General features: G+C 50.9%; 11 protein-coding genes across 11 annotated transcripts; 4 read left to right on the forward strand and 7 right to left on the reverse strand.

Annotated features, from left to right (window-relative positions):
• The first annotated feature begins 558 nt into the window (after positions 1–558).
• Positions 559–3,072, forward strand: PV10_03706 (uncharacterized protein). Its single transcript, XM_016368192.1, has 2 exons — positions 559–1,385; positions 1,435–3,072. The coding sequence occupies exons 1-2, from the start codon at positions 733–735 to the stop codon at positions 2,969–2,971; spliced, it is 2,190 nt and encodes a 729-aa protein (XP_016223980.1). The 5' UTR covers positions 559–732; the 3' UTR covers positions 2,972–3,072.
• A 520-nt stretch (positions 3,073–3,592) lies between these two features.
• Positions 3,593–5,129, reverse strand: PV10_03707 (uncharacterized protein). The gene is made up of 3 exons (XM_016368193.1): positions 4,328–5,129; positions 3,968–4,260; positions 3,593–3,859 (listed from the first exon to the last, which is right to left on the reverse strand). The coding sequence occupies exons 1-3, from the start codon at positions 4,882–4,884 to the stop codon at positions 3,759–3,761; spliced, it is 951 nt and encodes a 316-aa protein (XP_016223981.1). The 5' UTR covers positions 4,885–5,129; the 3' UTR covers positions 3,593–3,758.
• Positions 5,130–7,705: 2,576 nt separating this feature from the next.
• On the reverse strand, positions 7,706–11,000 carry PV10_03708 (uncharacterized protein). The gene is made up of 2 exons (XM_016368194.1): positions 9,044–11,000; positions 7,706–8,427 (listed from the first exon to the last, which is right to left on the reverse strand). The coding sequence occupies exons 1-2, from the start codon at positions 10,963–10,965 to the stop codon at positions 8,409–8,411; spliced, it is 1,941 nt and encodes a 646-aa protein (XP_016223982.1). The 5' UTR covers positions 10,966–11,000; the 3' UTR covers positions 7,706–8,408.
• Positions 11,001–11,375: 375 nt separating this feature from the next.
• Positions 11,376–12,177, reverse strand: PV10_03709 (uncharacterized protein; the record flags this gene model as incomplete). Its single annotated transcript, XM_016368195.1, has 2 exons — positions 11,376–11,382; positions 11,429–12,177. 2 exons carry the CDS (start codon positions 12,175–12,177, stop codon positions 11,376–11,378), a joined length of 756 nt encoding a protein of 251 aa, XP_016223983.1.
• Positions 12,178–13,890: 1,713 nt separating this feature from the next.
• PV10_03710 (uncharacterized protein) lies at positions 13,891–15,015 on the forward strand. Its single transcript, XM_016368196.1, has 2 exons — positions 13,891–14,663; positions 14,820–15,015. Exons 1-2 carry the CDS (start codon positions 13,987–13,989, stop codon positions 14,824–14,826), a joined length of 684 nt encoding a protein of 227 aa, XP_016223984.1. The 5' UTR covers positions 13,891–13,986; the 3' UTR covers positions 14,827–15,015.
• Positions 14,995–17,178, reverse strand: PV10_03711 (uncharacterized protein). Its single transcript, XM_016368197.1, has 3 exons — positions 16,683–17,178; positions 16,264–16,618; positions 14,995–16,198 (listed from the first exon to the last, which is right to left on the reverse strand). Exons 1-3 carry the CDS (start codon positions 16,871–16,873, stop codon positions 15,218–15,220), a joined length of 1,527 nt encoding a protein of 508 aa, XP_016223985.1. The 5' UTR covers positions 16,874–17,178; the 3' UTR covers positions 14,995–15,217.
• A 705-nt stretch (positions 17,179–17,883) lies between these two features.
• On the forward strand, positions 17,884–19,334 carry PV10_03712 (uncharacterized protein; the record flags this gene model as incomplete). Its single annotated transcript, XM_016368198.1, has 1 exon — positions 17,884–19,334. One exon carries the CDS (start codon positions 17,884–17,886, stop codon positions 19,252–19,254), a length of 1,371 nt encoding a protein of 456 aa, XP_016223986.1. The 3' UTR covers positions 19,255–19,334.
• A 257-nt stretch (positions 19,335–19,591) lies between these two features.
• PV10_03713 (uncharacterized protein) lies at positions 19,592–19,930 on the reverse strand (the record flags this gene model as incomplete). Its single annotated transcript, XM_016368199.1, has 1 exon — positions 19,592–19,930. The coding sequence occupies one exon, from the start codon at positions 19,928–19,930 to the stop codon at positions 19,592–19,594; it is 339 nt and encodes a 112-aa protein (XP_016223987.1).
• A 232-nt stretch (positions 19,931–20,162) lies between these two features.
• Positions 20,163–20,775, reverse strand: PV10_03714 (uncharacterized protein; the record flags this gene model as incomplete). Its single annotated transcript, XM_016368200.1, has 2 exons — positions 20,163–20,518; positions 20,598–20,775. The coding sequence occupies 2 exons, from the start codon at positions 20,773–20,775 to the stop codon at positions 20,163–20,165; spliced, it is 534 nt and encodes a 177-aa protein (XP_016223988.1).
• Positions 20,776–21,256: 481 nt separating this feature from the next.
• PV10_03715 (uncharacterized protein) lies at positions 21,257–22,188 on the forward strand (the record flags this gene model as incomplete). Its single annotated transcript, XM_016368201.1, has 1 exon — positions 21,257–22,188. One exon carries the CDS (start codon positions 21,257–21,259, stop codon positions 22,100–22,102), a length of 846 nt encoding a protein of 281 aa, XP_016223989.1. The 3' UTR covers positions 22,103–22,188.
• On the reverse strand, positions 22,150–23,531 carry PV10_03716 (uncharacterized protein). Its single transcript, XM_016368202.1, has 2 exons — positions 23,285–23,531; positions 22,150–23,226 (listed from the first exon to the last, which is right to left on the reverse strand). Exons 1-2 carry the CDS (start codon positions 23,348–23,350, stop codon positions 22,231–22,233), a joined length of 1,062 nt encoding a protein of 353 aa, XP_016223990.1. The 5' UTR covers positions 23,351–23,531; the 3' UTR covers positions 22,150–22,230.
• Between the last annotated feature and the right edge of the window lie 2,694 nt (positions 23,532–26,225).

Here is a 26,225-nt window from a genome sequence, read left to right on the forward strand (position 1 = left end):
CTAAAATAACTTTATGAGTTTTGTCTACTGGGTCTACCTAACGAAAATTGACAAGAATGTACGACCAGATTGCCGGTTGCAGCTGGTAATCCATGATTTATCTGCCCCTGATTGAAAAAAAAACTTCACCTAGCTGACATTCGCCTAAAGATCTTTGCCAAGGGTACGTTGAGGAAGAAAAAGGTCGAGGTCTGCTCCTCAGCATCTCGATAGGCGAACGGTTGGGGCCATCGGGCTGGCGTTCTAGATTTCTTGGCTGTCTCGCACGAAACTCCATGCCCAAATGTTGGATTGGTTGGCGATGTAAAGCTTCCTCCGCTTGTAGCGAGGCACGATTCTTTTTCGGACTCACGTCGGCTGGAGAGGGAATAGCCACCTTGTGGCACCGATTAGACTCATAAGATATGGAGGCAAGGACAGGAGCCGGTTGGTACAGTACTCCGTAATGGAGCCGAGGCGTCGACTATACTTGATAGCGATGTCTCGACCTTCGATGGTGGGGTCCTTTCATCCAGACCATTCACTTCGGTGCGTCCAGAGTCTCGCATGGCATGCAAATGAGACACTTTGCGGCTGGCTGACAGCCATAATGATGTTTTCACTGTCACGACTAGCTTGACCTCAGGGTGAGGCTTTATTACCCTGGTGAGCCTGCCTCAAAATGGCTTTTGTGGTCAACTCCTATGACCATCAGGATCGGTTCCCAACTTCTTCCTACGGAGGCTTTTCACTATGGCTGATGTTGATGAGAAGACCAAGGTCTCGCCGCCACAGGCGACGGTGAGCGAAGTCGTCCCTTTAGATGACTCGCAAGCAGATGCGCCCCACAACTCTCAGTGCTGTGAACCAGAGCGTATGGATGGTGCCTTCTTCTCAATCATTTTTGGTGCAGCCATACCATGTCTGACAATCTTGTCGATCGTTGGTGCTGTTCTTGGTATCATCTTCGTGAACCTTGTCGACCTTGACCGAGGCTGGCCAGAACTACGAAGCAGCACGGCTTTAACCACGAGTGTCAGCGGTGTTTGGGCCACTCTGAACGACTGGAAGAAGCGTGGCGGCAATGCAGCCTTTTATATCGACTTCAACCCTTCCTCGTTGACCGCAGTGGCTTCTTTGTCGAGCAAGATTATTCCTTACCTGTCGAGCACCATCATGGCCTTGGTGTCTTTCTTCGCTGCACGTCAAATCATCAAAATGTCTCAAGAGCAGACGCAGGGGGACTTGTTGTCGCCTCATCAGCTTTCCATCCTCATACAGCTGTTGGGAGGGAACAGTTTTGCCCCGATCAAAGACTGTGTTCACTTTCATGTCAAGAAGAAGCAGAGATGGATTTCCCCAATAACTCACGCATTTGCGGCGTTGGTCATTGTCACTACTCTTGGGTGAGATCTCTTTCGTCCGAGAAACCAACGTGGCTAACATCACATTCAGGATCGTTATTCCAATTGCTGATACGTGGTTCAGCACGACTGTCACACCAGTCAAGGTGGTTCTCTTGAACAAGACGGAAACCACTTCTCTGTGGGGCAGGCAGCTAGGCTGCGAAAAGGCGGCTGAGCAAGGAGTCGGCTTGGATGGACGGATGTTACCATGTAATCTGGATTGGGTCGAGAATTCCCAGAAAACCAACCAGTCTGTCTTCTTCATCTGGGGAGCTGAAGAGTCGATTGCTACCATGAACGATATCTCGGACGTGAACGAGGTATGGTATTATCGACCAGCCAACACGTCGCGTGAGATTCGTTTCATGGCAGACCAAATGTACGACCACAATCGAGATTTCAGAACAAAGTCCATCGCCATTGAGACCCAATGCACCCCAATGACGTCGGAATGTCTTCCCCTTGATGCGGAATATCCAGGCTACATTGATGTCGAGTATGATTTCAACTGCAGCTCTGGGTTCCGTGGAAGTCTCCTCTCCAACGGCGCAACTAGCGCGGCCCATTTCAACCAAACCACCCATATTGGCGGTACCATGGCCGGAATTTCATTTGCTTCTGATGCAGCATTGTCCAGCCAGGTCGCCGACTCTGAATTTGCCTCTTTTACGAACCCACTCCATTTCGGCGCTTGGTCGATTGGCTGGCAAACACCCGCTACTTGGAACGAAGACGGTCTCTCGCAATCGTGGGACAACGATACGGAGATTTATTATGACTATTACTGGAATTACGCGTGGATGTTGAATTGCACCGCCACCATTTACGATGTCACGTTCTCCGTCATCAACGGTAGCAAGATCCAAAACTGGGAGCAGGTCCTTGCACCAGCCGACTTGGGAGGAGTGGTCTCGTATCCATTTGTTTCGGGTCTACCTGCAGCATCGTTGTGCTTGGACTCGATTTCGACTGAGATTGCAAGAACAAACAACTCGGATCACCTGGCAGATGCCTGGGGCACACGGTTTTCACGATGCGCCATGTCAATGATTGCTGGCGTGCTTGATCCAACTTCCAATATTCTGGAACAGACACGGGACAATGCATATGGTGCTACCAGAGTTCCCATGGTTCCTTTGTTCATTCTCCTGGGCTTGCAAGTCCTGTACTGTGCGGCGGTGCTCATCTTGGCCATTGCCGCCTGGCACTTTACGGATCCCACCGTGACACAGTCGGTCAAGGAACGTCTGAGCGTCAAGGGATTGGCAGCGGCGTGCTTTGCCGAAGGTCCTTCCAGCCAAAGTGTCGCCGTGAAGAACGTCGAGGAGCTCTTCCAGGATTCCGACCCATCAAGAGGCAAGCCCAAAGATGCCGAGGCCGCCCCGCAAACTGACTCGGCACCCGCTGGGGTCGCCATGAAGCAGACCGAGCTTGGAGGCTGGCAGTTCGTTAAGGTCGTGTCTGGCACTGTTTGGACCAAGGTCGCTCCAATTGCGGAATCTCATGTGCTATCGCAAGCAGGCTCTGGCGCCTTTGGCTCCGAGGGACAATCTGTGGCCAACTGGGTCAGCCTCGTCAAGAAATAGAGGTTACAATGGGCTGATTATTGCGAGAAAGATTTTCGGATAGAACATTCATGAGTCACACGAATCAATAATAAAACTCTACGCTACAGAGATGAAGATTACAACAGGAAATACCTGAAAGCCACTAAGTATGCTTTCTGGATTGATCCCGTAATGTAGTAAATCGTCCCAAATGACAAAGAATAGCCCCATTCAACCCGGTTTTTACGCACCGTCAAGCACTAAAAGGCTTTGAATACTGACTCTGCCTAACCCATGTCGCTATAACAGTTCCGGGCCAAGGTGAACCGGAAACTCGGCCAAGGCCATATAAGGGTTGGATGCGTCAAGATCACAAGCTAGCTTCTCGTGCAGCTACTGAATAGCCGTGTTGAAAACAAAAGACTCACAGGGAAGTAATTTACGGATATTGAAGGCCTGGATGATGCAGGATTCAACAGGAGACCACCTACAGTACCGAAGCTAGCAGCCCGAGCCAAGGGCGCTTACGAAACCCATAACTACTCCGTATGATCTCAGCTGCCCCTAACGTTGCTGTAGAGGGGCCTCTGAGACCGATCTCAGAAGGCGCCCAGCTCTTCGTTGACGGCCAGAAAACATATGGCATTTTTGACAAATATGGTTTGCGGAAGAGCTATGGAGCGAGGCTAACAAGAGAGCAGTAATGCAAAGAGAACAGACTAGAAGAAGCCGACAACCACGCTGCTAGTCGATGCAGCAATCCCATGCCCAATCCTAAGAGTTATGAATTATGTGCACCTAGAACGTAGTTCTATGCCAGTCTGGCTTATTGTGGCGGGAGATATGGAGTGACATCGTACGGAGGAGGCAAGGTTGGAAGGCCGATAGAAGAGCCAACATTGACTGCAAAAGACCCCAAGAGATTTCCTGAGACAGGTTACATTAGTAAGTCAGCGGGGTGAGAGAGCTGTACCGCAATAATATCGCAAGTCGCAGACTGGGTACCAAGGAATCAAACTTGAGGGCTTGACTTACCGGGAGGTGAATAGTTACACACGGTGAAGAATGGTAAAACGCCGGCAGCCTTTGCGAGACCGGTTGCACTGCAGTCATTTGTGTAGCAACCAACACTTGTGGTCGCCTTCCAGACAATCTGGGTGAAATGGCCCCATTTGGTGAAGTCGTCCATGTTGGGTTCGCTGCCGTAGGCTGTGTAGAAACCCACTTCGCCGTTGTACAGGCTCCCAGAAACAAAGTTTCGCATCTGGGCTGGTGTTGCATCGAATCCAGCTCCGATATTCTGACCGTATCCCCCACCATCAGTCGCACTAAAGTGCAGGCTTGAGTTAGCAATGGCCGGGGACTAATACACCGTCGTGAGCGAGATAAACCTACGTGTCGTGCTCGTAGACACATCTTTCGGCAGTCTTCCTTGCTGTTGCTGCCAGGCTTGGGGACCAATTCAGGAACGGGGCCGAATGATTGTATCTGTGTGCATTGTGATTTTGCACAATGGCATCAATGTAGGCTTGATTTGTGACCACCGGGCCAGACCCTATAGAGGTAGACGAGCTGGCAACGGAGATGCTGCTGCTTGGCAGTTGGGTGGAGATCGACATGGATGAACTGAGCTGCGTGCTTGTTCCAGGCAAAGTGGACAATGTCGGGCTTAGGCTTGTAGATGTAACTGGAAGATCGCCATTGGTGGTGACAGCGGTCGTGCTGCTAGTAGTAGTAGTTGTTGTTGTTGATGACGACGACGACTGCGTGAGAGTAGGATCCACTGATGCTGATGCAGACGATGACGAAGTACAGTCGCAGGTTGTGGTAGTAGTGAACTCCCAAATGGTCACGGTAGAGGTTGATGTGTAAACATAACTGACTTGCGACAAGGTCGTAGTGCTCTGTGCCGCCGCCAGGCTAGCGAAGAGCAAAACTGCTTCTTTTCGCATGATAAGCTGCTGTAGAAGAAAAGCCCAACAAGAAAACCCTCAGGTAAAGAACGACTATGGTCAGTGAGGTTCCCGAGGGGAAGATGGCAAAAAGTTGGGGACAAGTCGGGGGTTGTATGGACGAGCGGTCAATGGTGAGGCCCACATTCCTGGAAACCAACAATTCACCCCTTGAATGAACATTCCTCAGCTTGAAGAGCATTGGAATTCGCGCGACGCATCTCCAGGAGAACGGTAGGAGAAAGGCTAGAAACGAGGGCATCTCACGTGGGCTGCAAGATTTCAACCTGCTCATGTTGATTCTCAAGCGGGAGAGAAAACCACAAATGGTAGAGAGGGAGTTGGGGTCACTGCGTGCTTCGGGCTGTTAGGATAAGATACCTGTAGAATGGCATTCAACTCATAGTCTGAGTCGGCCCCGTTGGCATAATGCTGTTGCAGACATGGCAAATAGCCATGATGGGATGAGAAGCATCTCAATATCAGATGGTTGATACTGAGTCTGTGGCTCGTAGGAGGACCAGTTCCTAATGGGAAGGTCTGATCTGCAAGGTAGCAAGGCTGAACGTGCATGCATCTCCACAGACACGGTTACTCCGATGTATGTACCAGACTGCAAGGTTAATCTAACTCATAGAAGGCTATGGTCGAGATCAGAGTGACAACAGGCATGTGGTTCTGAATGTGGGTTCCAAGTGCTGTGAAAAGCGGGTTTGAGAACATGCCTGCATTGCCCACAACGGCGACACCGTTGGTAAAGAATGATAGTCGGGAGTTAGATGTCGGAGATGTGAATCTTAGCCTGTAGTTTTGATATACTTGAGGTATATAGATGTATATCAGATGATTGATCTGGTCTGAATGCGCCATCGGTTGTTGTTGTTGATTAGGCGTGCCAAGAGGCTAGTCTGAATTGGGTGTGTGCTTACTTGCATAAGTCACATGGCTGTTCTACTTTTAGCAACAGCGCAATGCGCAATGCGGAGAATTTCCAATGCTTAGCTCGCCATGTCAGCAAATGCAACTCAATGGGAACGCCGACTAAGAGTGGATTACTGATGACTCGGGGAGGACGATGTGCACTGAGTGCTTATCCATGAATCTCGAAGTGTTGAAATCTGCCTTGTAGTGACTCAAATTTGCCTTACTCGGGGCAGACGTGCTGAAGTCAGGCGGGCGAATCAGGAACCGGAGCTACTGCACCCCGCGCATTAAAGATGATCCAGATCCGGAGGCTGAGTACGAGTAGATACGGAGCGCTGCCACCACTGGCGACTAGCTATTGTATTAGTTTGATGTGTAGAATGGGTACATACTGACTGGTGATCCAAGGATGATGAATGATGCAGCGAGATGGTAAGGACAATCCAGTATGTGCCTGACTAGGATTTTACCACGTCATGCTAGAGAATGGAAACCCCGATGGATACAGCCATGCAGACGAGTATGTTCTGACAGGGACTCGACTGTGGATCGCGGGAGTCTTTTCTTAGAAGCCGTCTGAGAGATTCTCCAAGGCGGGCCCTTGCATGAAAGTCAGAAAAATAATGTACGCATCTGCTACAGTACTGTGGTCATGCACTGCAAATCCATGCATTGCGCTGTTCTACAGGATATTGTGTATCACAATGATTGGTGTCATGCAGAATTGCTAGATTCTCGGGTACTGTCGCCGACCACATGGAATCGAATCAAAGACTATAGGACCCGATACATGCAACGAGTAAAGTAGTAGATGTTGAGTAATTGTAGGGGTGTAGGGTCATGTTGGACAGAATCTCCTCATCAATTCATGATTATCCGTCACTTTGTGTGGCAGGGACTTTGTTCAGGCCTTTGACAACTGCGCCTTCCACCCCTTGAATTTGTTTGGGGGTGTAATTGGCCATTTTGGTCTTGGCAGTAAGCCAAGCATTCTTTAGGCCGCACGCTAAATGAATTGAAGTCAGCACTAAGAAGAAAAGAAAACGCGTTGTTGGTGGGTTGACGAGAATTAACTCCCTCGCATCCATGGAATCCTTGCTCTGCCTCATTGTGGGCTGGGCGGGGCCTTGTATCTTTTCCCATCCCCGATCCAACTGATGAATTTAGCACAACACCACCACCACTCGATGGCTTCAAGCTTGACCTTGTTCGCTTCACTGCCCTCTCGACATTGCAACATGGATTTGGTCCACAGTCATGACATGCACAAGGCAGAGGCACAGGAACAGAAGCAGGAACACCACACCGTCACATCCACGTCCACATGGTCACATTGCTCTCTACCCTGTGGCCCTCGACCTTCCGGTATAGGACCATGAACCATGGCATGGATCATGATCATCGGTCCATCGGTCATGGGGTCCTGAGTTTATGGCGTGCCTGAACGGTGGATCTGGTTTTGTCCTCCTGTGTCCCTTTTGCAAAAGTCCATTTCCTTCCAATCCATTTCCACGCCCTCAGCCCTACGGCTTCCCATGTCCAAAATCTTTTCACATGGCCATGGCTTGGTCCACATGGTTGAACAGCCCCCAAATTTATCCCATCGCCGAACCGTCCCGTAAGCTTGGGTCTTGGGTCTTGTGTTTCGATCCATTGTTCCAATTCCATTCGCATTCGCCCAACCCACAGACTCGCATCCCAATTTCTGGCATTTTGGTTTACTGCCACTACTGTCCGCTCCGTCCCTTCTTTAGTGGATCCTCTCTGACTTCCTACCATGTGCGATATATGATATATACCCCCATCCTGCCTCAGTCATCAGCCCTGTTCTTTTCTGGTCTCCATCCCTCCAAACCATTCATTCACCAATTCATTGTCCTTGTTTTTTATTTCCTATCGTCAGCATCACCAGTCTATTTCATTTAAATCAATTCCTTCTATACGGCAATCAACAACATCAGTCTCAACAATTTTCAAAGCTTCCAGGCAAACACGACTCAAGGTATAGAATACATTTCTTTATATCTGTCTCTCTCATTTCCCACCCAGGCACCCAGAGTGTCGCCCGGTGTCGCCCACTTCGACACCACTCAGCCCATTTCCTATCTCTATTTCCTTTGTCTTATTTCCTTTTGTCAACATCTCTCTTTCCTTTTTTGTCTTGGTCATTCAAGCCCGGATCGTTCCATCCAACCAACCCAACGCGACCGCCATCATTCTTTCCATCGCCCTATACTTCCAATCCATTATCGAAATGGCCATGGGTCGAGGTGGTTACAATACCCCTGCAGATTCTGCTCCTCAGAAGGGCCGAGGCGGTTACAACAAGCAAGGTCGTGGAGGATACAACCGCACCCCCATTGTTCAAGGCCGTGGAGGTTACAACAGACAACAACAGCAGCAGGCTGCTCTTGGCCGCGGTGGTTACAACTGATCCCCCCGCGTTCGTTGCGCTTCTCTTACGGCAACCCTTGACTTCATCCGCGAATATCCTCACCCCATCGATGCTCAAGATTCCCTTTCGACCCAAGTTCATTCGTTCGACATTGCAGGACAAACAACCAATTTTGACTTGAAGCCCGCCGCTCGACAACCTGCTTTCATTTCCCCACGCAGAATCTGTACAAGCAAGTCTCATCAGCATCAGTCTTTATCATATCAAGCGGCATCCACGGGAGTTTTTGCTTTTTTTGTTTTTCTGGTTTATTTCCGACGAGGCTTGTCGGAAATAGGTATTATGCTCTGAGAGTATTGGGTGACAGCGCAGGACGCATGTCACCGCCACCAACAATAGCATAGCGAGGATTTCTAGCATTTTCAGGAGTTTCGGGCTTTTTATGGATAGACAGGATGGGGAAGATATATTCCCATGTGGGCAACCACTTTGGTGCAGGGGCAGAGCCCTTTGCACATAAATAGTCAATGGAACAACAGGACCTGACATTGCAACAGTGCCAGAAATAGTGCATCATCTTGATCCGCTCGATCATAAGGCCTCAACATGATCAAACAAATAAATGCGTATCTTCTTCAACATGCAACTTCACTTGTATTCCACTTGTGCATCAGATGAATGACAGGTCACATGGCTGGTGGGTCAAGGTGTCGCGTAAGGGCATGAGAAATGCAAACCATCTATTTTTGATTTGCAATGTAATTGCGGCGGCATCTGATGGTCGCACTGGGAAATAATGACCCGGGGGGGGAGGGGCAAAAGAAAAAGCCGCGTACTTACTTTTCAAATACAACACCAAGAACGTCTTCGACGTCGCCGCCTTCGCCACGCCCAGTGATCCTAGCGAGACATTGCGCGGCGAAACGTAGATGTTCGGCAGCAGTAACAATATCAACGCTGCCCGATCCGGGAGTAATAGTGAGAGAGGTGTCCTTATTCCGACGTGTCAAACGACCGTCATGGGAGTCAACGTTTTCCACCGAAGCCTCTGTATTCGGCCGCCAATCACCGTCATCATTGTCGAGGTCTCCTTCAGATTGGGCGAGGAACTCGTCGAGGTAGCCACGGCATTCTTCGAGATAAATACTTTGTCGATGTGTGACCGAGAGCGATGCTGTCCAGTAGGATTGAGCTTCGGCAGGAGTCATGGCCTTGGTACTGGCGTCGCTGCCAGAGCTTGCAGTGGTCAAGTCGGTGAATGTGCCGGTCAACGACGAAAGAAAGGCTTGGATCCCTCCTGGATCGCCATTTCCTGTCGCACTGTTTTCCATTGCTGCATTTCGGCAGGAGACCAACGAGATCTTGGTCGAAGGGATATTGGGGAAGGTCTTTCTAATCTTGCTCTGGAGACATTCAAGTTCTGACTTGTCATCCTGGGCAAGGTCGGTCTTGTTGAGCGCAATAAGAATTGTCTTGCCCGCGGCGTGGCACTCCTCAAATGCTTCGAGAACCTGGCCATTAACCGGAATGAAAAGGCCATCATCTTTTGTACGTTCGAGTGAGAGCAGCACTACGACCACATCGGACTGTAGTGCCCGCTCGCGGGCGCGGCGAATGCCCTCTTGCTCAACATGGCCAATCGGCAATTGGTTTTCATATGGAACATCAACCCCATGACCCCGTAAGCCGGCCATATCGCCCAGCCTGCACAGCCATCCTGCGATATCAACTGTCACATCGACAATATCGCGAGTGGTTCCTTCTTCTGCACTGACAATGGCCGCCTCGCGCCCAACGATTCGATTGAGAAGCGAGCTCTTACCAGCATTGGGGGCCCCAAGAAGAGCAATGCTGATGCCGTTCCGCAGCAACTCACCTTTTGACGCATTCCTGAGGTGTAGATCTATCTGACTCTTGAGAGTCCGGACTTGCTCTGTTACAGACCTCATAAATTCTGCTGGAGACTCGTCGAAATGCTGATCCTCGGAAAAATCGATCAAAGCTTCCAGCTCGCCACGAGCGTATAGCAGTTGGTGGCGCCAGTCATCATACCTCTTCGCAAGCCCGCTTTGGGCACCACTAACGGCCAGCCGACGCTGTTGTTCCGTCTCTGCAGCCAGAGTCTCGCCCAAAGCTTCGGCTTGGGTGAGGTCCAGACGGCCATTGTAGAATGCTCTTTTTGTGAATTCGCCGGGCTCGGCGTGGCGGAGCTTGGTTCTTGACCCATCCATGTCTCTTGATTGACCACATTGTGATATTGCTCTGAGAGTAGATCGTACGATCGCCGGCCCACCGTGCAGATGAAGCTCCAGGATATCCTCGCCGGTGACCGTGTTTGGGGCAGGAAAGTACAGGACAAGGGCCCCATGGTCAAGGATTCGATCTTTCAAAGATAATGCGCCGTCTGGATCAGGAGAATGGAGTCTTCGCAAGGTAGCTCTTCGTGGGGATAGGGCCGTCTTTCCGGGGCATAATTGACCGTAAACGTGGAGGCATGCTGGGCCAGAAATTCGAATCACGGCAACGGCAGCACGTCCATGAGCAGTGGATAGAGCATAGATTGTGTCACACGGCTCGACATTCAACCGGCCAGTACGCCAGTCGACGTTTCGGGGGGTCAAGGTTGTGAAGGCATGGTGCGGCGCGGCGGTGCAAAGAGGGAACCACCGCTGGTAAACGTGGACGGATGGCGCGGACGTGCGAATGCTATGATGAGCAGTTGTTGAGAGCAGGTATCTGCCCACTTTCTGGCGACATGTCATTTACGACTAAATGACGGAGCAGAGGTATCTCAGTGCTGATAACAAAGCAGAGGAGCAGAACTTGTTGATTTTGGGAGACGAGAATGAGATGTGCACTGGGTTGAAAGGTCACGTGGTTGTAGATGACTCAAACTGCGTCTCCAGAAAAGCTGAAAAGAGACATAATCTTCTCAATACGCTGTGCTACGAGTTGGATCCAATGATGGTCGTGAACATGATGATTTTATTACATACAAATGAGAGACTCCTCCTTATGGGTGAAATGCAACCCAAGTCAACGCCACTAGCCAATTCTTTAACATCAGAACAAGTCATCTGGCACGGCGCCGAACACCAAGGGGTACCTTGGTAAGCTTGGTAAGACATGCTCTCGATGGGCGTGACGGGAACACACAGTACGCGATCATGCGCTAGTTTCTGTGAGACGTTAGCATTCGCCTTAGTTGGAGTCCGGAACACGTACAATAGGCCTAGAGTGAGATCACCATGGATCTTCGCTTTCAGTTGAACTTCAATGTCCAAGTTGAGGTCGAGTCTCAACCTAAGTTGCTCGTTCTCTCCCTCGTCCTGCTCCTCGCCTTCCTGGCCCTGGACTTGATTGCCTCCCTTCTTCTTCTTGTTGTTCAGGAGTCCGCCGAGTGCTTCATGAGGAGCGCTGAGAGTCTTGCCGACAGTATCGTTGACAGTATCACCGACACCGCCAGTGACGCCATCCAGGGTCTCACCGACCTCATCCACCGCTCCAAGCGGACTGCCACCTCCTAGGAGGCCGCCGTCTTGGTCTTGGGACTGGGCTTGGGACTGGGCTTGTGCTTGTGCTTTGCCTCGGTTGCGGTTTCTATTTCGTTTGGCCTTTTGCGAGACATCACTTCGATAAGCGCTGTCTGTGTCACTAGGGGGTTGGCTTGAACCCCGGCCACGGGTGCGACTGCCGCGTGACTTGGAGCGAGATGCCTGGGTTGACTGTTGATCCGACATTTTGGAGGGTGTTGACGGGGCTTCGGCTTCACCGTTGACTTCTGCGTCGGCTTCTTCTTTGGATGGGGTTCCGTTGGCTCTTTTCTGGCCCAACTTTTTGGGTTTTCGTCTTTCTTCTGATTTTTTGGAAGAAGCAGAGGCACCTATACTACCAGCACCAGAGGCAGATCCAGCAGCGTCAAGGTTTCCTCCAAGGCTGGTTTCTTCAGTAGATTTTGTTTCTTGCTCAGACATGGTGAGAGATCAGAAGGGAGGATGGTGTGTGAGGGGGGATGTGAAGGTGAGTAGTATGCAGGATAGAAAAGAATCGACGTAAGAATAACGGGTCTAAGTTGTCTCGAATGCTAACAGAAAGTAGGCAGGATGCAGGGCATCAAGAACCAAGGGAGAACGACGTCAGATGGATAGACATGGTGCAGGAATCTGGAGGCGAGCAACCAAGGTGAACACGCATGCAATGACGTCGAAACTTGCTGCTTTTGAGAGGAAGCATGGAGATGCCATGTGCGATGTAGGCGACATGGCTGGTAGATCGGCGAGATCGGCCGGAGAAGAGGCTCTGGAGCCAAGTTTTGACCATGTGTGATGCGGAAAGGCATGGATTGTGAAGAATGGGATTTCCAGAGACAGGGATCAAGACAGGCACAAGCTGCTTCCAAGTTGCGGGATGACATACATGCAAAAGAAGGAGGGCGGGGAATGAGAGGCGATGTGGCTGTCCAGCTAGCCATCCACACCATCCACGCCATATGTAGTGCAGGCTGGAGGAGAAGAGGAAGATAGGACAGGGATGTTGAAGGTGTGGAGAAGTGGGAGGGATGGTGGCAGTTCATTCAGGTACCTGCCTTGGTTGTGTTTCGCTAGAGAAACAGCTGGTATAGAGGAATGTACGGTAGTACTGTACTGTAGTCGTACTTGCCTTGATACACTCGACACAGTCGTAAGCATGAGCGGAGTCGGAGTAGGACATACTCCGTACTTTCCCTTAGCATCCTGGCACCTTCCCTGCAAGTTCATGTCAATCACATACAGGAGTGGATGCAACTTCCCACTCTGCTTGTCTCCAACATTCCTAGGTCTACGGAGTACAGCGTGATCCCCCTCCGGATTCCCTCCGGGTTTTGGCATACTGTTGTGGCATATCGCACAAAAGAGTGAAGCCGATTGTTGTGTCACGATTCTACTCGACATTATCATCGCCCTCAGCTGCCAGGCTTACTGGATTTGAAACTGATACATGTATACTCCGTAATTGTGTCAAAGGAGCACAGAGAAACATCAGGGCAGGAAGGACTTGATTCAAGGTTCAGCTCCAGCTTCGTCATTGGTTGCTTGGTCTGCCTGGCGTCATGGCCACGCGTGCCTTCCAGTCTTTGATAAACTCTGACGCCACAACAACAACGGGAATCTGGGGCTCCATCAGGCAGGAAGGACGGAGTAACCAGTTGGCGGCTGGCGGGCTACATGATTGGATACCCAAGCCACCAACAGCCACTCAAGCATTTCGACTCCGCTAAACGCCGGTTCATGTCTCCATCACTCATGCAGCTCGATACCAGGATTCTTCCAACTTCCTCATCCTGACGTTTGTGTCCACCAACTCTTGAATCTGATCCACCATTACATCGTCGTGTTTGACACAATCAGTTAGTTGTCCATGAGGTAACCCTCACATCCCAACATCACGCTGCTTTGACAGCATGTCTGCCAATCCATGCACACACGCAAGGATTTCGCCTATCAATCAAGCCTCGAACAGGTCCTGTGGTCTCGATCGATCTTGTATCCTGGACCCTATGATGTCGTTATACATCATATCAAACACCCAACACGAATACTGCCCCCTTCCCACCTCGACCTTTGTCCCTACGCCTGATTCAAGGTAGAATACGTGTCCGAATTCTCTGTTGACCACTTCTCCAGCCCCAAATTATTCTCCCTTTTGACCTCTCATCTCCACTGTTGAACTTGACTTTTCGTCTTCCCCCGTTTTCCCATCTTCACCCTTAATCTACCCATCAGACGTTTTACACACCATTCACCATGGCCGATGAAGAACCAAAGCAGACACCTACCCCCGAAAAGACTCCAGCCAACAAGAAGAAAGGTCGGCCACAAGTAGAGCGCAGTAATTCAGAAGCCTCAACCACCACTGTCGACGAAGAAGATCAGGGTTACGAATCTCGCTCGCGATCCCAGTCGAGAAGACGACGTCGACAGAATCAACGCCAGCGGCAAGCCCAAGCAAAGGCATCAGCTGGCAATGGCAACGCGTCTGCACAGTCCATGACCGCCATCGGCGAGGAGGATGAGCCCCAGCAGCAACAGCAAGTGGCCCGTCGGAACCAACAGGCGCAACCCCAGCAGCAAGAAGAACAACAGCTCCCTCCTAAACAGTACGTCGATAAAGAAAACCCACAATGGCTGAAAAACCCAGCCCCGCAAGACATCACCGACACCCAGCCCTTTGAGTACATTAAACCACCCTCACAGTCGATGATGGGGCCGGTATCGTACGCCAGAATGCTCCGGGGAGAAATCCCTTGGGTTGGGCCACCGCCCTCACAGCCGCTGGAGAGTGCTCAGTCATTTGACGCCAAGGATTCCAGCGGTCGTGATCCGATGGATCAAGACGGGCTCAAGTTACGAATAGAATTGAATCTCGACATTGAAATCGAGCTAAAGGCGCACATCCATGGTGATTTGACCTTGGCCTTATTGTGAGTACATGACCTCCCCATCCGCGGAGGCTGTCTTGTATCTTGGAGCGGCCATGTTTGTTGTGTCGATAGACGCACGCTCGGCTTCCCTTGACGCAATACGCCCCAATCTTTGAAATATCCGTCCTAAAAGCTAACCAAGGAATTGATCCTCAGGGCTTGATCTCGCCATCCCTAAGGTCAAGCTGCCAAAAGTCAAACTCCCCAAAGTCAAACTGCCCACGGCCAAGCTACCGAAACTGCCGACCCCTGGACTTTGATTCTCTAAGGCCAAAACCGCGAGGGACACGTCCGTTTCGTTCTAGAGATCCCGGTGGCTTACGGAGCACGGGCAGGCGACCGCTCGTCAGGGACATTCAGGTTTTGGCATCTCGGCCGACCTGTGATTGTAAAATCTGGCGTTGCAGGCAGAAAGCATTGGTTGGTACTAAGGATCATTATGTTATTAGCGTCATTCGTCGTGATGACAGTCATAGTCTCTGTAAGCCTAAAGTTGAAGAATTTTCATCTGTCTTTCCCCAAACATACACTCTCATGCAACACCGACGATGACGTCAAACATGCTGCTCAGCCTGACCTTGGGTTTTCCACCGATACACCGGGCTCCTTGGCGACCCAGCCTCGGACTCGTCCTGAATGGCGCTGTCGTCGAAAGCAAAGTCGCCTCTTGCTCGCTTCACCACCCTCTCAATGCCATCTAGGCCCAGCTTGAGGACGTCAAGCTTAGGGCCATAACTGATGCGGACAAAGTGGTGGCAAGGGCTGTCAAAGAGATCCCTCCTCTTGGCCGGGTTCAGGTCAAAGAAGATGCCGGGCACCACGATCGTCTTCTCTTGCAGTAATGCGTCAAAAAATGCCAGTCCATTAGACAGGTCAAGCGCACTGTTCGGGGGCAGTGGAGGATGCAGTGTCGTGAGATCCAGCCAGATGTAAAATGTACTGTCGGGCACGGATTGATCGCCTTGAGTGAAACCAATCTCGCTCAACCGCTTTAGGACATAGTCTCGCTTCATCTTGAAATGGGTCTGAAGTGCCTTCATCTCAGCCTTGACCTTGGGAGGGTCGAGCATTGCAACGGCGGCTTCCTGGAACGGTACATTCGTCCCTCCGTCGAGGTAGCTACCGCAAGAGCTTAAAGCTTTGATAAATTCTTTGGGGCCCACAATCCAGGCCACACGCCATCCCGGCAGCCGGAACCTCTTGGTCAAGCCGTCAATCAGAATGACATCGTCTCGGTTGACGTCAATAACGTTGCTGGCCGCCGACACGGTGGATCCATCACAATTGCTGCTGTAATTGTATCCGGCATAGAACTCGTCGAAGATCAGAGTAGCTCGGTCGCGGCAGATGTCTTGTATCAGCGCAAGTTCTTCAGGGTCTAGAGCATGACCGGTGGGATTTCTGGGGTTGGAGGTGAGTATAACTGAGGTGCCACGAGCCAGCTCCTCGGCAATCTTATCCGCATGGATATGATACCCATCCTGTGCGGACAAGGGACTGGGAATGGCAACAAAATTCTTGAACAAACTCAACATCTGATGGGGGAGCTGGTCAGCGCTTTAGGTCATGGATTAAATGGACACTCCCATGCAAGACACACCTCATTATAAGCAGTATAGTCGGGAATAAAGAAGCCCAAGTAAGCGCTTCCTAGCACCGCAGCGATGCGGATCAGGCCGGCTCTTCCTCCAGGAACGACGCAGACATTCTCCCAAGAATACTGGCTGTCTTTGCCCTTACGGTAGTTGTCATTGTATAGTTTGGCAATGGCAGCCCTCAGTGGTTTGATGCCGGCAGTAGGACCATACTCTCGACCATTGAGGGTGAGCTCGATAGACGTGGGGCGGGGAAAGCAGCCTTCGATATCATCGTCGACCTCAGGTGCACCTTGGCCTAGATTGGCCCACTTGTGAGGTTCATCGAGGAAGCCGTGTTTGGAAGCTTGTTCGGTGCACCTGGCATTGATAAAAGGTGAGAAAGAAGTGTATATCAGTTGGGCAATAAGAGAGTATCAACTACCAGATCACACCTGTGCTACCTCTTGTAGTGTCCAGACCAGCATGAGGCCGACCATGTGCAGGGTGAGCTCTCAGGGCTCTATGTGAGCTGGAAGACTCCTCTTCCTCGGTATGAACGGAGAATCGACGGCCATCGGCGCTTTGCTGTAGGGCAGACCTTAGGGTCGAAATTCGTCTACCGGAGAAGCTCATCCTCGATTATCTCGCGGCTGATAAGCCTTCGACCGGGAGGGGAAATGAAGAGTGGGAACAATTGCTTGGCTGACGGTGGAAATAGGATTGATTCAGCGTGGCACGGTGGATGAATTGAGGGGAGAACGGAGGGGAGAACTGAGGGGCTCAAGGGTATCGAGATGCCTATAAACACAAAGTGTGAAGTGGAAGACAGAGCCAGGAATTTATTTTGGTGGTGGCACTCATTAATTGGAAGTCAGTGACCTTACGTACCTACCTACCTAGGTACTGTATGGGCATGGGCCTATATGTACCTAAGGTAGATGGGTAAGTTCATGAGCACAGGCCTTCTTTAGCAAATTGAAACCAATATTAAGTAGGTTGAGGCGCCTTTTTAATCAAGTAAACACCTGGAGTGCTGCCTAAGCTTATGACGACTCGCCTGGAAAATAAACTATTGACTGAGGACTGTGACTGGACATTGCCCATTGGCACTAATAAGCAGTTAGCACCTATTTGCGCCTATAGTGCAGCAAGGTTAGCCCCCGTGCACACATCCCCCGCCACTTCCATACCTAGGTCAGTAAACATTGCGCCTCAATCACCATGGCCTAAACACCGACCCATCAGTGATAGTGAAAAGGAACATTGCCGCATTCGAACGTTTTGACCTCAACAAGAGTACTCCCGAATGTCCATAAAAACCAAGGAAGCGCCAATCTTGATCCTGGGCAACAAAGAACCGAGAATAGAATTTTATAGCGAAGGTTGTTCCCCGCAGTCGCCACCCGCCACCACCACCTTAGTACCTTGGTACGCATCCGTGGCATCGTATCGATACCCTCGTCAAGAGACGCATCACAAGGCGTGGGAGTTTCTAGGGTTCTCTGATACACATCAAAATAGCATGTCAATACGTTCGACCCCCAGCCTGCCCCAACATGTTAAAGAATTAGCCAGGCATGTTCCTGCGACCACCGAGTCCTCGTCAACTTTATCTAGACACTTGACCCCAGCACGCATACATCATGGGTTCTCTGGAGAAGAGCAGCTCTCAAGTCCTGGCTGAGGCCCTGGTTGATGCCCACCAGAACTATACCACCAAAAATCCTCTATCAAAGGCCCAGAATGAACGGGCTTGCGAATATCTCCCAGGAGGCAACACTCGCACCGTCCTTCACACAACGCCATTCCCACTCACAATGTCATCTGGGTCTGGTCCAACTTTGACCACCCTCGATGGAGACACATATCTCGATTTCCTCGGTGAATACACTGCTGGAATTTATGGCCACAACCACCCTGCCATCAAGTCGGCTATCTCCACTGCCGTTGAGTCAGGGTGGAATTACGGTGCCCATAATGCGTATGAAGCCGAGTTTGCCCAACTCATTGTATCCCGTTTCCCAGCGCTGGAGCTGGTCCGGTTCGTCAACTCGGGCACCGAGGCTAACATGATGGCATTGGCCACTGCTCTTGCATACACTGATAAAACACAAGTTCTCCTATTCACCAAAGGATACCACGGCTCCACCATCTCCGGTCGCACACCTTCGACGAAGAAGTCGATCAATCTGCCTCACAATTTTCTGGTTGGGACATACAACGATGTTGCTGGGACTGAGTCACTCGTTTCGTCGCTGGACAACCCCAAGGAATCTCTAGCTGCCATCCTCGTCGAGCCCATGCTAGGCTCCGGTGGTTGCTATGCAGCCACCCGCGACTTCTTGCACACACTGCGCCGACTGGCCACAGAGAATAATGCCCTGTTGATCTTTGACGAGGTCATGACCTCTCGTTTGTCGTACAACGGCCTGGGCGCCACCACGGGAGTGACACCAGATCTAATGACCTTGGGCAAATGGGTCGGTGGCGGCATGTCGTTTGGCCTATTTGGCGGCAAACGTGAAATTATGCAGTTATACGATCCACGGTCTGGCCGGCTCGAGCATCCGGGCACGTTCAACAACAATGTCTTTACGACCAGAGCAGGCATTGCCGGGTGTCAGTTGTTGACCCAAGACGTGGTTGACACGCTGAACAAGACGGGCGAGTTGATGACTAGCCGTGTGGAGGAGGTCTTGACCAGCTACGGAATCAGCGGCACAATCCCAACGCAGCCCATCCTGGACGACAGCCTCCACTCTGTCTCGCACCCAGATCGACCACCCAAGATGTTTATCAAAGGAGTGGGCAGTCTAATGGCAATCCATTTTGCAGGCCCTGATCGCGATGTGTTGCAGGGCTTGTTCTATCATGCCATGCTGGACCGTGGAATCTACCTAGCTCAAAGAGGATTTATTGCTCTCAACATTTTGATCACTGAGGAACACGTCGCTAAATTCGTCGCTGCTTTGGAAGACTTTGTCAATAGCTGGGCCAAAGCGTTACGCTGGTAGGCCCGAGAGGACTAGTAATGCACAACTCACAAGAGTCAATGATGAAAAATGCTGTGTGACGAATTCTCGCCGGCAATTGCCAGAATTATCTCTTTCGATAAACTTGACTAGATATATAGTAAGGTTTTGTAGTGAGTTGAGAATTGGTGCCTCGACATTCGAACCATAGCGACGGATAGATTGCTGCAGTGCAAACAGCCATATCATCCACACCGAGACCTTGATCTGTACTCATCGATGGGCCATCACCGTTACAACGTGAATAGCTAGCCCTCTTATCCCTGGTGACATCTGACACTGTCGCAATCAACACCATTCGAGTCGACAGTGCTCGGAACTAACTGTAGGGGGCACTCGGATATTTGTTTGTTCGGCCCTCGAAGCTTTCGCCAATATCTAGTCCAAAACATTCTTCAAAGCGCCTGGGCGACATGATGTAGCCAGTACTCGCCACCAAAGCCTTCTCGGCGCCAGTGATATCATACGTGGTTTGCATCCCACGCCGATATGTTCCATTAACAATTCGCCCCAGTGCCGTTACAGGACGGCCCAAATATTGAGCTAGGGAAAATCCCACCGAAGTGGATTCGCCTTCCTTGGTGCCAATTCTTCGTTGAGGAAGTAGGACCTCGATGGCAGTCAAAGTCCGATGTTGGACGTTTGGATAATGGCCCATTGGTCTGTTGGGACATTGCCTCGATTTCCGAGCTTCGTTCCACGATTCCAGATGATTTCTGCGCAACCTGACCTCTGCGACCGGGCCAAGGCATCAATGGTGATGGCCAGGAGACCGTGGCCGTGACTTAGAGCGTGGCGGAGCTGGGTCAATCGCTTCCTGTACCGAGAATTCAAGACGCCGGAATGCGCCTGCCCCTAGGTCTATAGAATTCGGTGGAACGACGACATGATCATTTCCCCCAAAACCAGCCTTTTTTTGGCTCGTTGTTGATAGCATCTGGTGACTCATTCCGTTTTTGTGACTGCTTTGTCGAATTTTGAGCTCTGGTTCTCTCGGCCTCCAGTCTTTCCTTCTCCTCTTGCCTTCTCGTCATTTCAATAATCTCGGCCCTTCGCTTCTCAATTTCGATGGCTTCGGCATCCCTTTTACTTTTCTGCTCCATGCGTCCAGCGAACCATTCTTCTCGCGCGGCATCAGATTCGGCCTTGGTGGCGTGAGCAATCATGCAACTGTTCATGGCGAATTGCTGAGCACGACATGTCCAAGGAATAGTGAAGGTGCGGCCAGCGGCACAAGCGGCAAAATCTGTGAGCATTGAGCTTGCATCAATACATGGACTCGGAAAACTGAGTGGTGAGTGCGGGAAAAGGCGTTCACTGCATACCTTTAATTTCATCGGCACATCTTGAGCGGACTCGCTTGTAATAAATGTCTCGAACTTGAGCTTCTTGAGATGCCGAGAGGGGGAGAGGATTTAATAGGTTACGTTGTGGTTGAGAGGAGGGAACAGGTGCGGTGGTCTGAGGTCGTGATTCTGGAATGACAGGAGGAGCCATGTCCATAGCTCAAGAAGTGATCAAGGAAAGGTAGGCTGGAGTGGGATATGGGACAAGACAAAAATTGTCATCAGTGGCTCATCGTCGTATGTGCAGCATGGCAGGATAAATAGAAATCGACATTAGATGAAGCTTTGAGGCGAGTCTGGTGGATGGTGGATGGTGGATGGTTGATACTCGAGGATTGGAGGTCGTTTTCCCAGGTAGTGCAGCATGGCAGGTACGTTTACTAACCGTAGCGGTACTAACTTCTTCCCTCGTGCCTGCCGCTGACTTGCAAATGTCAGGCGTGATTTGTGGAGAAATAAAACTGCGGTGCAGGTGCGGAGACAAAATATTCCAACCTAAGAAACAAGACAAACAGCAAATCCGTGATTCATTCTTCCGACACACCCGTCCTCCAACTGGGTGACCCTCGTTCATTCATCTTGATCATTAGAAGGGCAGTATCGAGTCACACAAGTCCACTGACTGGCAATCCTTCAACATGTCTTCTATGCGAAATGCCGTCTCTCGGCGCCCTCACAAAGAACGGTCGCAGATATCATCCAGGCAAAAATGGGGTTTATTAGAGAAACACAAAGACTATTCTCTGCGTGCACAGGACTACAACACCAAGAAAAAGAAGATCTCACAATTGTCTCAGAAGGCCCGCGAGAGGAACCCCGATGAGTTCGCCTTTGGCATGATCAGCCAGGGTAAAGCAGGCTTGGGAAAACACAAAAGTGGACTAGGTCCTAATGGCGAAAAAGCGGCAAGTCTGAGTGTTGATGCAGTGAAACTGTTGAAGACGCAGGACGCAGGATATTTGAAGACACTTGCTGCAAGGGGAAGGAAGGAGATTGCAAAGGTCGGACAGGAGATCGAAATGGATGATGTTATGCTCGGCGACAAAACGACATCGAGGAGGATTGTATTGAAGGACGAAAGCAACCAGGAAAAGCAGTCGCCGAATGGAACAAAACGCAGATGGAATGGCGAAGTTTTGGAAGCCCCCTCTCAAGAGATTACCTACCCCCAACTCCCACCTGTCAGTGCCGACCAGGTCGATATTCCCGAGTCGCCCGACACACAAATCCCCCCCTCTAAGCCAAAGTCCAAAAAAGCTCTTGCGGCGGAGCTAGATGCTGCTGCACGATTGCGGCTCGAGAGAAAAAAACGAAAGAGACTGCAGGAAATTCGAGTGGCCAAGTTGGAGGCCTTGAAGAAACGACAAAGGGAAGTTCTGGCAGCCGCAGACGAAGTGGACTTGCAGAGAGCGAAAATGGCCCGAACGGTGGGAGGCGTCAATAAAAATGGGGTCAAGTTCAAGATCAGAGAACGAAAGAGATGAAGCCAAGGAGCTGATCCCTCTCCTGAATACATTTACGCTCACACGACGGGGCAATTAGGCATCGTATATTGAACTTTTGCTGGTGCGTCTATCTCTAGCTCTGACTTCTATCTACTCAGAAACTGGAATCAAACACCAGCGGGCACGGATGTGGTTTGCACCTTTGTGAAATCGGGTGTCCTGCCCAACAACCAGCCAATGCCATTGACTTGGTCCTTGCGGAATTTGTCGGAGCTGCTCAGGAATGGGAAGAATGACCAGTGGCCGTGTGGCAGACCAGGATACAAGTCGAGTTTGGTCTTGATCCCATATTCCTCACGAAGAACTCGCTCATAGATGATGCCTTCATCCCGTAGCGGGTCCATGCCGTCTACCTGGAAATATGCCGGAGGGAGATCTTTATGGCCCTTGGGATGGTTGAAAGTGGCATACAAGACTCCATCCTTGTCATCGGGTTGATATCCGTCCATGAACATGTCAATGGCAGCCACAGGTAGAACCGGCACGTTTCTATTCTGCTCATATGACAGGAAGTATTCCTTATATTTGTCTGGGACTTCCTTGGCTGGTAGAACAGCGGGGATGGCGAGATATTGGCCGGTCAAGGGAGGGGATAGCTTCTCATCACGTGCCAAGTGTGCCAGGACGGCGGAAAGATTGCCACCAGCCGAAGTGCCCCCAACGATAAAGCCAACGGAAGGGTCGGCGCCCCAGGATTTGGCGTTGGCCGCAGCCCATTTCAGGGCAGCCCAGGCATCCTTGGGTGCATACGGGAATTTGAACTCTGGGGCTAGTCGATAGGAAGCCGAGATGGCGACAGCACCAAATGCCTGGACTAGGTTGCGGGCCGTCTGTTCTTCTCCTTCTGGAGCGCCAATGCAGAAACCTCCTCCGTGGAAGAGGACGACCAAGGGGCTACCTTCCTTGGGAGGATTGGTAGGCTGATACAACTTGGCCCTTAACTGAGTGCCATCCTCGGCTGGGTATTGGAGTTCGGTTTGTTTGATCTCGGCCGGTGGCTCGCCCAAAAGAGCCATGGCGGCCTCATTGCGCTTGGCGACCAATTCCTTGAAAACCTTCAAATTGCCATAGTCGGGAGGTGGCAGATTGGCTTTTTCGAGGAACTGGATAGCGCAGCTAGGTCAGAATTGGCTGTTTCTGAGTGATACAAGGCCAGCGTACCGCTTTGAGTTCTGGGTCAATCTGCCCAAGTGAGAGTAGGTAGTCTTTGTCTAGATAGTTTGCCATTTTGTACAGTATCCGACGTCGGATGAATGTTCACTCTCGCTGGTCGGGGAGGGTAAGTGTGTTAGCAGGATAAAGGCGAGCAACAAGACTCCAGGAGATGGTACACTGCAGGCAGACAGTCTTCAAGTCAGACAACTCACGGTTTGCCGGCAAGCAGCCTGGATGGGGAGCATGGCATGTTTATAGATGTACCATGGACAGAGCCCCATCGCGGGGTTACGTCGTGGTGAATGGACCCCCAGGCAGCTGCGGGCATGGGTCGCAATTCTATTGGAGTGCACAGATCCATCGACCTCGGCTCTCCGAATGGTCTCCGAACAAATTGCGGATATCTCTAATTCCATGGGCAAAATGGCCTTTGGCTTGAACGAGAGGGTCTTTGATCTTAGGTCAGAAAACTAATCGGAACTGGCGGATGATAGCAAGATAGGTGCCTCAAGGTCTGGTGGTCCGGGAATGACGAGATGGGTGCTTCTATGGCTCGTTGAGCCGTCGAAGCCGTGGGCCGGGATTGAGGTGATGGCAGAAAGACGTGAAGGAAGAGTGGGTGGTGGTGGTGACGGTGCCCCCCTCGGCCGTAGTGGGAGGGAGAGGAGGAGAGGTGGTGATGGTGGGTCACATCCATCCACCGCCTTCTTCCGCAGGCAGTATGAAAACTCACACGTGACATCACAGCAACTGGCTGTTCAATTTCCACAGTTCGCTCTTTCCGAGATCCCACAACCACATCCCACCTTCCCACGAAGCAACCTACTTTTTGGGACCGTACCTTACACACAGTTGTCTGGCTCTGTAGATTACCAAGGGAGTAGGAGAGAAGAGAGCGCAGCCAAGGTGTGGCTAGTGAGTTTATGCAATATCTTCGAATTTGCGAGGGTGGAAGCTTCAATGGCGCTCACCTCCACATGGCTGTATCGGATAGTCAAGACGTTCTTTAATAATATGGTTTGTAGTTCTCTGTCTGTTTCGAATTCTCGGACCTTGCCCTAAGCGCAACTACAGTAAGTACTTCGTACAGTAAAGCTGCGTCTGGTTTGGAGCAGTGGAGACTGGGTACTTTTTGGTCTAGTGAAACGCACAAGAGGTGATGATCTTTCTCAAATGATATGGCACATATTTTGACGGAGTTCACTTCCAGAAGAGCTGCTTGAGGTCCTGTTTGAGGTCCAGCCACAAGCTCCACCATACCATTTTCAGGGTTTGGAAAGAGAAGCTTTGGTCATGGGTGGAATGGCGAGACGCCCAAAGCTTTCGCACGTGATCAGAGGAATATCAGAGGAATGTCGCACTTGGGCCCAGCCACAACAAAGTGAGCAGGAACCGAAGCTGGCGGTGGGCATGTTTGGACGCACCAGTATAGGTACATTGTCTACCTAAGCGTGCCAGTATAGGATGTATCCTGCACAATAATAATAACAAAGACGATCACGAAGTTACGCATGCTGTATGAAGGGTGCGTTGGAAAGGGAAACAGCTTTACAGTCAAGCGTCAAACTCTTGGGGAAGGAAGGGCTGTCCGGGCGTACTACTAGAAATTGCTAGGCTTGAAAGAGACAGGCAGAGGATGCAAGATGAACCCAGGAATGGGGCACCAGTGGGCCGAAGAGGCACCCTACAGCCCACACCTACAGTTTCGCATAGCGCCAAATAGGCAGGTACCCAAGCCCTGGTAGCCCACTCGGCCGAATTCTACGCATACGAAGTAGGGATCCCCAGGGCCACCGACAGGGCCGAGGGGTAATTGATAGGCCCGAGGGACGCTACCAGTTAAGACTTTCGCGACGGTAGGGCGGTTTGACCCTGCCGATGGGCCCAGGCGTGCCAGGGTCGCCCTGGAGCTACTTAATAAGTAGCAACACTGGCCTGGCCGCCAACGCTTGACCCAACTTGGTGCCTTCTCAGCGAAGGGGCGTGTTTGAGGTGCTTGTTCTAACAAGAGCGGCCAACTACAGAATGTTGGGAGACTCTGATGAATCAAGGGCAGTGTCGTGGGTGTGTACCCTGGTGGAGTGACAAGATCCCAGGTGTCTACGCTACGTACTGCAGTATTGTGTTATCGTAGTCAACTGTGGTCTGCCTGTTGTGACTGAGCTTCCTTATTTCACCAATACTAACAAGTAGTAGTAATTTACCAACATAATAGCGTCTTTCAACAACGTCGGTGCGGCACATGCTCGTGCCTACCCTTGGCTCGAAATCTACGAGCACGAGTCCAATGCCCAGCGACCAGGATTCGCGAGATAAGAGATGGAGGCGCGGAGACGGTCTCAAGGATGGTGCTGCGAACTGCAATAATGGTTCATGGTTCGGCTAGCCAGTGACTTTTGAAAGCGTTTCTAAATTCTTTGGGATTGGGGTTGCTACTGTATCTCGTGGTTTCGAGTATCGACGAGACTCTGGACGCGTTGCTGCTGAAAAAGTAATGAACCCCTGACACGGTTTTGGTGGCCTGGACAAACCATAACCTTCATAACTCGGTCTGTATCGCTGCTTCGTATTTTGTTTAGTGTGATGAAGAAATCGACAGGCATCAATTGTTGACCTCCAGATTTGGTTGATAGATGGCTGATTACTTTGCTCAATCACATCACAACATGGCGCTGGGGCTGATAGCCGTCGTCCAAACGTCAACCTTTCAGCATTATTACCCTGGCAGGAGGGGATGTCTGGGTGGATTGTGTAATACTGTGCTTTTAGGTCGCTCAAACGGTGGTTTCGTTGAACATGATGATACTACTGTACTCGATCATGTACATACTCGTACTCTTTACTTTCTCTCTATTATTACTGTTCTCGAGACAGCCATGGTTGATTCTGCTGGGTGGATTGTTGAAGATGACATCTGATTGGTATTGGCACTTCAACCAGGGTGTCG

The sequence above is a fragment of the Exophiala mesophila genome, assembly GCF_000836275.1.
Source record: "Exophiala mesophila strain CBS 40295 unplaced genomic scaffold supercont1.3, whole genome shotgun sequence".
Taxonomy (NCBI): Eukaryota; Fungi; Ascomycota; class Eurotiomycetes; order Chaetothyriales; family Herpotrichiellaceae; genus Exophiala; species Exophiala mesophila.